The sequence below is a fragment of the Branchiostoma belcheri genome, unplaced genomic scaffold (assembly GCF_001625305.1).
Source record: "Branchiostoma belcheri isolate BF01 breed outbred unplaced genomic scaffold, Haploidv18h27 scaffold109, whole genome shotgun sequence".
Classification (NCBI taxonomy): domain Eukaryota; kingdom Metazoa; phylum Chordata; class Leptocardii; order Amphioxiformes; family Branchiostomatidae; genus Branchiostoma; species Branchiostoma belcheri.
The window spans coordinates 610,743-623,816 of record NW_017802480.1 but is presented as its reverse complement, the minus strand read 5'-3'; the positions used below and the strand labels follow the sequence as shown (position 1 = coordinate 623,816).

At 40.8% G+C, this 13,074-nt stretch overlaps 2 protein-coding genes across 2 annotated transcripts; one reads left to right on the top strand and one right to left on the bottom strand.

Annotated features, from left to right (window-relative positions):
- Positions 1–1,372: 1,372 nt before the first annotated feature.
- LOC109481492 (transmembrane protein 56-B-like) lies at positions 1,373–7,467 on the top strand. The gene is made up of 8 exons (XM_019784075.1): positions 1,373–1,497; positions 3,884–4,064; positions 4,395–4,484; positions 4,709–4,767; positions 5,028–5,119; positions 5,248–5,321; positions 5,561–5,702; positions 5,895–7,467. Exons 2-8 carry the CDS (start codon positions 3,898–3,900, stop codon positions 6,033–6,035), a joined length of 765 nt encoding a protein of 254 aa, XP_019639634.1. The 5' UTR covers positions 1,373–1,497; positions 3,884–3,897; the 3' UTR covers positions 6,036–7,467.
- Positions 7,468–7,852: 385 nt separating this feature from the next.
- On the bottom strand, positions 7,853–10,708 carry LOC109480992 (transmembrane protein 56-like). Its single transcript, XM_019783468.1, has 6 exons — positions 10,533–10,708; positions 9,400–9,489; positions 9,161–9,219; positions 8,873–8,967; positions 8,510–8,583; positions 7,853–8,132 (listed from the first exon to the last, which is right to left on the bottom strand). The coding sequence occupies exons 1-6, from the start codon at positions 10,694–10,696 to the stop codon at positions 7,853–7,855; spliced, it is 762 nt and encodes a 253-aa protein (XP_019639027.1). The 5' UTR covers positions 10,697–10,708.
- Positions 10,709–13,074: the final 2,366 nt, after the last annotated feature.

Below are 13,074 nucleotides of genomic sequence, written 5' to 3'. Positions count from 1 at the left end.
CCAACTTTTCTTTTGTACATCATTCTAAAATGTTACATCTAGTCCTAACCATACCAACTCTTTCTACAACTGAGATGAAGAACTTGTACAAAGGTACAAAGGATCTTGACCTTGGAAGTTGCACTTGACACTTTCACCATGAGTTTGAACTACGTAATACCGACCCAACTGGAAAAAAAAGATACGTTGCGTCGGCAGAAAATTGTAGTCAGACCAGTTAGGTATACAGTGATACCTTTTTTCTTCGCTTTTCCGCCACTCAGGTCTAACTCTTCTCTTGTCATCTTTAGAAAAGTGCGAGGAGGTCCCGAGAATGAGAGAGAGTTTCGCAGGAAGGTCGCGTTCCAAAGTTTTCGAACCTGGCAACGCGAACACCCATTCGTGACGTCAAAGAACAATCGAACAGAAGTTCGTTTTTCTCAAAACAATGTACAAGCAGTCGTCGCGCTATCTGAGGCCGTCCATGGAGATATGTACAATTTATGGCTCCGACTTGTTGAGTTGTGCTTCTGATCCTTTGAAGTGGTGAACAGAGAATAAGTGCAACACCAGAACGCGTAAAAAAGCACGGCATTTATACATCTGCCTGGAGATATAAGATTTTGAGAGGTTTGGAAAATACATGATTGCATTATCATGGTTACCAGCCGTTCGCTTTTTGTTTCCGGTGCGGCAGCTATTGGTATAAAGCACAAGCTGATGTTGGGCGTTGAAACCTTTTCTTGGCCTTGACTTTTGCCCTCTGTAATATATAAAGCAGCCAACGGAAGCGACCAGAAAAGCTGGGAGATTAGCTAACAATGTGGATAACGCGTTTCAAGTTCGAGCCTTACCCTGGGCCTGCGTCACGAGTGCGTCATGCGGCGTTCTGAACATTCTCGGGTTTCCTCTGGGTACAACTGAGTCTCCACTAGCTAACGACATTGGTTGAAAAATAGCCTCTACCAGGCTTCAGAAGGGACTGGAAGGAGTGGAAATGTGCCAAATAGAGATAACATGCCAGGGGAGTTGGTTTACCTATAATTGTCATTATAAGGAGTAACGTTACAGTGTAACTTTATAATAAAGTAGTAATAGCTGCCTCTGAAGTCTGGTTGAGGCTAGAAAAATAGGAACATTTAGTCAAACGGAGAATACATTAATTTCCCAAAGGAGATTTGGCCACCATGTTTTACTTTGCCATCACGGGGGAAAAAGCTGTACCCATTTTTGACGAATTTTACTATCCACAACAAATCCCCTTTGGAAAGCCTAGCGAAGCCTTCGTACAGTCCCCCTTTATCTAGTGGTCTGCGCCATACGGCCTCTCAATGAATGTTTGAACTGGGTCATACCAACAAAGAAGGGGAGGCGGCCGTTGCCCTGTATGCAAACATCCCAGAGGACAACAGGATATCGCGTGTCACAAGCGGAAACGGCCGGTCAGCCCTTGTTTTCTGAACACAACAACAAGAGAACACTCGTGACTCTCTCAGTAAACAAGGCCTCAACACTTAGGTAAGACTGTCTGATTCTTTCTCCAACTTTGCTTTAGTAAATTCTCAGTCTTGATTTGTATCTTAAGAGTGGAAGTGTGTGTGTTTCAACCGTTAGGGTTAAACACATGATACTTTGGTAGCCATTTTGGGCCATTAGAACATTCACCAAACATGACGACACAAGCATGTGGTGTCCCTACCCGGCCAAGGTTGTGTTCAAACCGCCATCATAAGAACATAGATAGTCGGTTGGATGTCACCGTTTTGGTAAATGTTTCTAGAACTTACTAGTATGTTAAGTTATCATGATCACAGGTCAACAAATTCTGGTATTGCATAATATAATCTGTTTGATGTTTAGGTCATAGTCCACTATTCATAGGTAGAAACCTTCGATCATGAGCAAACATAACGTTATAACTAGCTCGCTGAGGAGAGGGGAGGCTAACAGTTAGGCTGAAAAATTTAGCCAAATAGGCAAGGAGATTATAGCCACCGTTTAGGACTTAATCTTGGCGAATTATTTCCATTTTGTACCTCCGTAGGAAGGCCTAGTGCCTAGTAGTGGAGGTTAAAAAGGGGTGGGGCGTGGGCTTGGCTCAGGACCTCCAATGATTCGGTTAACAGGTCAGGTTGTATTTTTGTAGCAGTACTCTAGGCCAGCTAGGCTTGACTACCCTTCATTGTTTGTTGCTGTAATGTTATCTCTAGCATTCTTTGCACCACGTCACTGCACGACCAGTTGCACGTTCAAACTTAGAGTCGATCAAACGGTTAATACATGAGACGTGGTTTCTCTTGCACGCTTTTAATATCTGTGTCCAGATAGGACCGTTTTTCAACGCCCCCCTCCCCCACTAGAGTTCGACTGACCGGCGACCTTAGCGTGACTGTTTGCCGGTGTCACTCGAAGGTCAACAATATGGCTTCTAACTGTTTAATACGGTTGCTGGGTGGTAAAATCGCCAGGTATTTCTGGCCCTTGTCGATGTTAGGGTGTGGTGCCAGAAAACGTGCGCCCCGAGTGGATTGATATGACGAGAATTTGCATAATCTGTTCGGACGTTGACATCATGTTGTAAATGTAAGGACTGTTCCATCTGAAAGGTTGTGGAGGGGTGCTCAGGCAAATTGATTTATTCATTTCCTTTTCATTTCGATCACTTTGTTGTTAAAAAAAATTTAGTAGTCATAAAAAACACTTCGTGTTTCAAAATGTAGAAGTTAAAACAACGTTATAGAGTTGTTACACGGATATGTTACCCCCTACAACCCCACTTGGTATCTTCCTTAAGGTTCGAAAATAGGGCTCTTGTTGTATTTATGGTCCATAAAGGTCATTTGAGGCAACGTTTACATAGCATAAGGTCATATAACAGTTAAGGAAGGGTCGTGCATGTTATACATACTACGATCAAATACTTGTTCCAGTGCCAAAATTGGACGATTCGAATTCTTGTACTGAATCGTGGTATGAGAAATGACAGTCAGTGGACAAAGGATCCTATATTCCGAAGTGGACGGTGAAAACCAGTTACTAAAGGCCCTTTTTAAAACCCATTGCTTTAACTGAAGAAATTATTGACTTTTTTAAAAAACTATGTTCATTGATATGTCTAAATAATACAATGTGACCTTGGGTTCACGAACAATGGAACAGCTGTCACACATCCGCATTTCTCGGTAACAAATGGCGGGAATGAGGTCACCGAACACGCTAGACTCACCTGTTCTCTTGTCGACCAATCGGCGCCGAGTACCAGACATTACGTCAGGTACAGGGAAACTGTCTGTTTTCTATCTGACAGAAACATAAGTACAACCGTCCTACGATCGTATGTTTGTCCAACACAAAGTCCAAATGCGTTCTAGAACATAGACGTTTGTTTGCTCCATTGTCGTAACTGTTACGTACCGCCATGTACGTATAGAGGTAGTTGGTGTGTTCCAGGAATATCTGTCAGTATAAGCAGCTGTGTTACCTGTTCTGGAGGATTGCGTGTTAGAAAAGGTAGATAATTTTACGATTTTTATTTCCAATATTTACGTGGAGATGACCGGCTGCTTTTGTCAGTTTTGGTAATGTTAAGGGTGTCAACACGATAACTCAAGAATGCTAAGATTGATTGTCGTCATGTTTGCAAGGTGGGCAAGTTTCAAAATGATTATATTTTTGGCCCCCCTAACTGCTTGTTATGGTACTACAGTGGAACTTCCGGTTTTGATGTCTCGTGATCTGAACATGCTAGGGACACGACTCTTGGTTGGTTGATAGCTTTTGGGCTCGGGCAGAAGTGACGAACGTTGGGCCCCCCAGCAGCTTGTTCTGGAACTACAGGGGCGTTTGTTTGAACATCTTTCTTTTTTATGTCAATTTTTCCCCCTTAGGTTCTGGAAGGCAACAAACAAACCGTTCAACATGGCCTTGACGTCGGGGATGGATATCCCGTACTACGCGACGGTGTTCGGGTCCCTGGCGGTGTTCCTGCTCATGTACCGACTGCTCAGTCCCTGGATCCTGCGCAGAATGTTCCCGTCCTACTACACCGCACAGCCCGACAGTGCCAAGCCACAGCTACACGAAGCGTAAGGACGTCGACCTTGTTGAAGTTTACAATTTTAACATTTTACAATAATTTGTTTTACAGTTTGTATTTCAACAATTTTAAAATTTCTGATTTTTTTTCGTCGCATTCTTTTTATTCGCCAATTTGCTGAAAATATACAACATTTAAAACGTCAATCAATGACAATGTGCAATCGATAATTGTACTTGACAAGGTTTTTGTAACATGATGACAATGAGCGTCGATGGATTATGAATAATTTGTTAGCAAGAATGTATAAAAAAAAGCAAAATACCTGACAAGTTTAGATTATCCTATTAAATAAATCATTATCTGTTTACATTTTCAGAACGATGGCTGCATGCTCCTCAATAGTAGTGGGCATCTGGGCATGCTCTGTCTACTTTTTGAACGATAACGTCAAAGGAAACCTCATAAGGTAATACGCTACTTTGTTTTGTACTCCGTGTTCTTACTTCTCCCGTTGCCAGTTTTATACCAATTTTGTAAGATGACTCTAAACGTCGAATTTTGAACAGTATGGCGACGTCATATATTTTTGTAGGCTGTATACCAATATATCACCAATACTCCCACAGAATGTAATATCAGTACTGTAAAAGTGTATTTTAATGCTGCCGCACCCGGCCATGTGTATTTTAGGTACGACGCCCCCAGTGTCAGATACAACTGTGCAATCTTCTTGGGTTACGCCATGGCAGGTAAAGTTTCGTTCATTCTCTCCTTATATAAAATTTAGGGCGATTTTTGCGCGCTGACCTAATACATCTGACGTAAACGTTGAAAAATATCCCATAGAGAGTTTGTTGATTCGTGTCTTTTTTTTATATTTGATAATTTAATGTTTTAGAGACCTCCACGTGAGTGTAAAATGGCAACGTAACTGACAACATCAGTTATGATTTTGACATACATACGAACGTAACATTATCAAACATACGTGCTGTGTGTCCATCCACAGACTCCTCCCTGATGGCGATACACCCGCAGACAGGCGGAGTCCTGTACCACATACACCACGCCGTATCACTCTTCGTCGGTTATGTGGGAGTTGTAAGTGGCCGCTTGCCGTTGTCGTTTCTTGCTTGAAGTCTACATATTATATATAGCATTTTGATCCTATCAGCCTTGTTTCTGACGTTCTGAAGTTCTTATAGCATGCTTATTGTTTATCCCCGCAGTTCTACAGTTGTTTCCCCTACCATACCAACATAGGCATGATGATGGAACTCTCCAACCCTTTCCTAAACCTCAGGTAAAGTCGTCTCCCATATACATGCACCCACGTTACTTTTACATGTATTATTATTATTCTAGGTACCTTAACTGTGCAGGGTAAATTTCTTCCCTGAACGGTGGTTTCTTATTTTTCTGCAAATAAAAATTGCCTACATTTTATTTTGTCATATTTTTTAAAATTTTTTTTTCTTGTCTTGCTGTTACAGAAGATATGTTGTTGATTCTTTCATTAATTCATTTCGCTTGACTTTGCAGGTATATCCACAATGACCTAAAATACCCCACAAAATCCCTGTCGTACTTTTGGAACGGGGCCGCGTTTTTACTGACCTTCTTCCTGGTCCGTGTGGTGTCCATGGGGGGATACTGGTACAACATGAGCCTCGCTGCCAGAGAGGTACGTCCCATTTACTCCAAATATGGTGTATTTGCACTCACGTGACTGTGACGTCATGTGTCGTTCGCCATGTTGGAGGGTTATAGTTGCGTGTAAAATTATGTGTCTTTTTCGTGCTCATGACTGTATTATTTTATGTCTTTTATGCCTTTGCTGGAATGGTAACAAAAAATTCTTTTGTTGTTATTCCAGGATGATTTTTACCATCTCCAGATCCCAGTCTATATTTGCTACCTCGGCGGCGGGGTTGTTTTTACGTCGCTGAACGCCTACTGGTTCTCCCAGCTGTGTAAGGAAGCGTACAGGGTATTCACGGCCAAGAAGGACGACTGAGTGATACGTTTTTGATCTTCTGCAGGGAATATCGTCATCACATTGAAGCCATTTTAAGAATTTGGTAGTAGAATCATTCCATGTCTAAGATACGTAATTTTCAAGCAGATGCAAAGATCGGCATATCTTACACGTATTTTTGCAATTTGCGATAGTGAGCATTTTCCTCTTTTCGCCTCCTCCCAAACTGATGCACACGTGTAGGATAAGACAATCCCTATATCTGCTTAAAGATTAATTTATACGGGCGGCCATAGATAAAGTATAGCGAGTTTGTTGAGTGCCGATGTGCCGTTGCCTTATCAAAGTAAGATGGAATTTTGTTCGGCAAATCATTGTGTGAACAAACACTAAGCAAGCAAGGTGAATCTCAGACTAGCTTTGGTAGTGTGCTCTTCGAATACTTGGGGTGACTGAGGTACGTAGTAAATGCGTGTAATAGTGACACGAATAATGGATCCAAGCTTCCAGCTTTTACAAGTGCTTCCTCAATATGCTGCATTTGCCAGGGTTTGAAGTAAATAATGATAATAATGATCTTAGAAATGATAATCTTTTAGTCCATTTACATTGATATTTTGATATTTTATGTGGTTCATGTTACTGCCTTTTCGTCAAAATGTTTTGACACTAAATCATTTCGTGAGCAGCATATCCCCTACCTCATTTTCACAAAAATCCTGTTTTGCTGCTATGTATGTGGTCATCCATTTATGATAATAACTTCTCATTACAAGGTGCGCGTTTTACCAAATATTACGACCAGGCACGGGTTATCTTACCTTACCAAATACCCAGCTTTCATTTAAACGTAGTTCAGACATCTATAAGTTCAGATATATTTAAAATCAATGCATTAAAAAAACTATGACATTTCATACACTGTTATTTATCGTTGATGTTAATTGTGAACTTTTAATTGCCAATTGAATTATCAAAAATGTAAATCCGAGCAAGTGCCGTCTTCCAACTTTGCACACTGCTATTATATTATTTTTAACTGTGAAAATAATTTCCCTTTAGTTAATTTTAGGGGATCCACGAACATACAAACGAATATTTAAGATGCTACGAATATATTTATATGTTGTCGTTTGATTTTCTATGAGAAATGTAAATTGTATATAAGTTTTGCACTGTACGTTTGGACATCTTACAACAGCTAGCTACGTGTATAGCTTAAGGAATTAAATACAAAGGATTTGATTGAACAATGAATTTACAATAAAGCATTTCATGAACACCATGTACGTGTACACAACATGATCTATTTGATAGTCCATTGATGATAGTCTCACTGGGTCTCTCACTAGAATTTCATAAAATAGACAAAAGTTTCTTTTGTTTGTAAAGCTTGAGTTTGTAACAATCCTGATTCATACTTACTTTGGACCTGATAAAATCTTACTAAATAAAATATGTGCGGTGACTTTGGCGGATAGCATACAATTGACTTGCCTGAGGTAGCGTTGTGCTTATACTGAATATCTCTTCACACTTTGAACTCAAAAGGAATGGAAAAGAGTAGCATCTATAACTACTTGATATATGTACATAATATTATTTACTGATACATATTTTAAAAGATCGATGCCTAGCAGCGTGACACAAATGCTAACGAACTACAGTGACCTTCGAAAGGAGAATTTGAAGTCTGTCTCATGACTTCACCACCTTCTATACAAGCTAGTGTACATACAACATATAATATACAAACTGATAGGCTACTAGTACTAAGCCAGCCCAGGCGCGCACACATACATACATACACACACATACACGCTACACACTTTACCCTTGATGGGGTTATATGGGTGTTAACTATGATTATGACGATCCTTGAGAATTTTTCTTGCCCCTAGTAGAATCTTGACGAACCAGAAGATGTTCATAACGTTGAATATGGGCATGAGAACCAAACCAGTCAGAATAATCGCAACTTCTTGTTGGAAGAGCGTTCTTGAAGCGTTTACGGCCACGTGGTACCAGAATAGGGGAATGGTGACGATCCGAGCGAGAAAGAAGGCTGCGGTCCACACGACACTGTTGATCATGTACAGACTGGACTTCTTGTAGCCCATAACATCAAGTATAACCCTGTACACAAAGACAGTGAGAGACGGTGTCACTACAAAAGTGATGACAATAACTAAGCGTTACGTTGGAAGGCCCACATGTAAAGAAAATCAAAGCCAATTTATATGAATGAATGTTTATTTACGTGTCATTACGACCATACGTCGCCCAGCCCATATGGGCTTATACGACACCGACAATTATAAAATCATAACAACTCAAAAGGTACGGACGGTCCGAATCAGATATAACATAAATTATAATTACTACATGGAATGAATCTTATACCTTCCGATTATATCGTAGAGAATTTAAAAAAACACATTCATCATCCTCTATAGCCCACCGTAAGTCTTTTCCTTAGCCCTTATAAAATTGTAAGTTAGAACGATGTGTACCTGAGGTTCAGCATTGGGTTGGAAATCTCCATCAGCAGATAAAGATTGATGAAGTACGGGAAAACCGGGTAGGTCTAAAAAGAATAGATCATCACATAGTATCGGTTAAAACGTCTTGATCATAATTGTGAAACATGTCGTAATGCATCAGCAATAGAAAAGGTACCATGCTTAACGCGAAGGATTATTACTGCGTTATTTTTAACGCGTTACTCAAAACGCATAATAGTGTGAAAGTAGCCTCTACCAGGCTTCGGGAGCGGCAAACTGTACTCTTTATTGCCGCTTCTGAAGCCTGGAAGAACCCAGTAGGAAAGGTGTTTTGAACAACGTTGGGCGTAAAAAAAACCCAATGCCACTTACCAGCCCAGCATAGCCGCTGAAGAGACCCGCAGCGTGGTGGAGCAAGAGGTCATTGACCCCTGTAAATTCCGGCGTTAGCAAAAGCAGGAGAGTGTCTATGGAAGGCAAAGATAAGCCATTGTTACACCAAGAAAGCAACAACGGGTAAGAATAAAACTACGAAAGATATACTAAGTACAATTCTTTACCATAGTGATGTCACCGTAGGTTACGAGTATACGACATCAAAAACGTCCATTTTTCTTCCGTTTCGATCTCGGCAAGTTGTGACGGCATTTGAAGTCTTACCTGCTATGGTATAACCTAAAAAGATGCCGACGTTGTGTCGAAGTAAGAAACAGTCATATCTGGAAGCAAAGAAAATGCAATATTGTTTATAGTTCAAGTTCAATATGTTATACTATATGGTATAATACCTAGCTGTTATACACTTAAATAATAAATGGCTTACTCCAAACTTTTATGAATAATCAATCATGACGTTATACGGTTATTGATATCTTTAACGACGTGTTCTCATATCTTACCGAACATGGTCTGGCCCGATGTCCGACCGGAAGAAAAAAATATACCCTGAGATTGTCCCTTCCACCAGGGCTGCACATAACGAGGCCGCGCTGTAAAGTAACCAATAAGCGTATTAAACTAGGGATATAATATCTACAAGGTTAATGTATAATATTTATCTTCACGTGGTCTAGCCAGTCAGTTGCTCTGTTTAGTTTTACTCAAACACATTCATGTAAATGTGGTGACCAGCCCCTCAAACTCACATCACTTGGTACATAATGTAACCCAACTCCATAAGGGGTCCCCCTCAGCATCAATTACCATGGTGACAGCCGTCTGGTCCAGGTCATTGACCTTATGTGTTAAAAGAAGAAGATGAAACAAAGCGAAAACAATATATTTTCCTTCTGCAAAGGCAAACACAATAACCGTTTAAACAAGGACTTGTTTTAAACGAGCCCAACCCAAGGACGTCGACCACGTACCCTGTCCTTGGCCCCTTATCAGTAAAAGAAAGTACACAAACTGCCAACCCGCCCATTGTAACAGCTGGCCTGGTGGAGAAATACGACAATAGTGCGGCAAGGGGAGTACAAACACTTCACCGTAGTGTAGCATGAAAACCAATACAGGACATGGTTGGAAAGCTAGGTTTAGACTTCTGCTTATTTTTGGCGTGTTTTCAGACGTTTACGTCTGACTTTCTTTTTTTTTTTTTTTACTTTGTAATTTTTTTATGGGTGGCGCATTTGATACTTTCTTGCCAATTTCAAGCGATCGTGACTGTATTGCAGCCACTAAGCTGCCTCAAAAAAGTCAAATGAATGACAGACAACAATTTCACAGTGTCGACTTAATATGATGACTTTGTTATATGTTGTATAAAGAAAATGAATAAAGTGCACTGCGCGGTTTGAAGTATTACGTGTATGTAGTAAAACCAACTCTCACAATATAGTGAAGGGTCAGAACCATTCAAAATACTATAGTTTATAACGTTATGCTTGAGTAAACGTTGTAAGGTGGTCGTTGCAACGCACTCTACGTTCAGTACTAGCTGCTGCGTGTTTGCGTGCGTGCTAAGCTTCATACGCAAAAGGAGGGTTATACCGGCAATACAGATACGAAAATGAACAAAATATTCTCCCACCATTTCTGGATCTTTTTCCGCTCGCCCACAGGTAGACTGTTGTACCGCCTTGAGACAATGGACCTGTCCAGAATCGCCGGCACCAGCGCGAAAACCAGCCATGTCCCAACCGCCGATACAAACACCGTGATCCAGTACGGTGCGTCAGATCCTGTAGACAGCATCTTTTACTAAAAAGGCTGTGTGAAACCTCTATCCAGGCTCATTCACAATGGAAAAAGCATCGAAGGAAGCCTGAAGGACCCAGGTCCTTGGCGATCGGTACACACTGGCGCCCCCCTCCCCACTTGACACTGGTGTACGTGCGGCTCGCGTTACACTATATGCAAATCAGATAGCGGTGACCACAGCTGCGCTATGTCGCGTTCAGTCTATGATAGATACAGTATTCATCTGGGAGAGAGCCATGTTTTGATTCAACTCTGCAGCATTTTCAGGACTATAAACCCGTTTGAGGTCATGACTTTTGACCCTCCGATCAAACCTGATGAACCAGTTCTTGTATATGTATGTCCTAGTACATTTGCACGGCTCCCATAGAAACCGGTACAGCTCCCTTGCTTTTTATATCAAATCGCTAGGTGTCGCCATGAAGTCATAATTTGAAAATGCAAAACTGAGACTATTAAGTCTACAGTGCGAAGAACACATGGTCCTATTTGGTAGTGTTTACAGCCTAATACATGTTATATTCTCTTGTATGCATAATAGAGATGGTACAAAATTGTAGAAAAAATTGCAACGTGTATCCTGATAGCATCTTTTGACATGGGGCTGTCGTCAATACAAAATAGATTTGTTTTATTATGTTCACCACGTCATCAAAAATATTGTATTGAAAGATGGTACTAAAATGTCAATTAAGTCACAACGAGATACTTATAACTTGATTTGTCAGTGATTCAAAATTGATTTTTTAAAAATTAACATAAAATCTTTGAAATTCGATGCTGAAACATTCAAACCATACTGATTTCCGTTGAATTAAACACACGTGTATGACGAGAGTGGAGCATTCAAATGTTGAACCCGGCTTATAAGGTTGTTGCTCTCACGTTTTGTTCTACACAGCCGCAAAACTTGTTCTTCTAGCCGCGCCCATGATCTAACCTTTGCTCGTATGACGCGTTGGGCTTTTTATCCTCGCTATTCATGCAGACTGCACGATCATTTCCACTAGCTGGCCGCAAGACTTCAATCTACAACAGTTCCTTGCCTGGATTCCCCCCTCGGATTGTGTCTGTTAAGGTATGAGACAAAACCGTGTTTACATTTAGATTGTTACAGAACTTTTCAAGTCTTTTGTTGAAATGGTTTGACTTGAATCGTGGTCGAATCTCGGCTTCTCTGGTGTACCAACTTAACAAGTTTCCAGCTCAATGCTTTCGATCATTGTCAGCAGAGTAGACTTGTGATTTGCCTCGCCTTGTTTGGTCTTACCCTATCCCTTACAGTGCACATGGTGTTTGGAATGCTACTATAAGGGATAGTACAGTGTTTTTAGCGTTGGAGTTATGATAAAATGTCTCAATAACCGATACATATGCCCCCCTTCATGGCAATCATTGGCTGTTACGTAACTACTTTGACATGTCGAGTTTGCTAATTTTTTGTCTTTTGTTGCTCTAGCGTTGACAAAATTTTATAGTTCAAGATCTGATCACCTGCGAAATTTAGTTGTTACTACTTACGTTGCCAAAGGATGGTCTAATGATACAAAAATGTATACCTATTAACAATATGGCGACCCCCACCCCTAGAATGTAAGCAATGTGAAAAATGCAGTGTTCCTAAAAAGGAGCCCTTCCGTTTAATTACCCCCATTACGTGACTGTTGTGAAAGACGCGCAGCGTTTAAATCTATTACTGAGCGGGGTCACCGAGTGATGACACGGGTCACGGCGCATGTATTGTAGAGGCTACTCTCCAAACAGATGTTGAAGAATCGGTTTATTTTTTGACATATTCTAAACGTTTTTATCGTGCTTTCTTTTTTGTACAGCTGGTATCATTTTTAACGCAAATGGATACTGCCCTGTCCACTTTGATACTGTCTTCCTTCTGTCTTGCAGCCACTAAAATCTGCGTTGAGATTAGTAGATGGCGCACTAGAATAGATAGAAACATGTGAATTCTACTTTTCCCTTTTTTCTCGCCCAGTCGATAGCATTTAGTACATTTTGACCAGTCCCTCGCGAATGACTTGACGGGAATTACCATGTTCGTCAAGATGATTCTTGACCTGTGAATCAGACCAAGGCCACATAATTTTCAAAATTACTGACGTATTTCACATCAAGTCATTCACATGGCACGGCTGTTACAGGGCATGACCTGGTTTCTCGCACCTCGTTGCACCATACTTCCTGTCTTTTGACGTTTCGTGCGCTCGTCCTATGCGTACGTAGTTTTTTTTATACCGTCGGGTTTTTGCCCACGTGTAAAAATGGAGTTTTTTGACGTACGACCAAATTGCGTACATCGCCTAGCTAAAGAGTTTAAACGTCACATGGTGATTACTAGCAGAAACGAACACACTTTT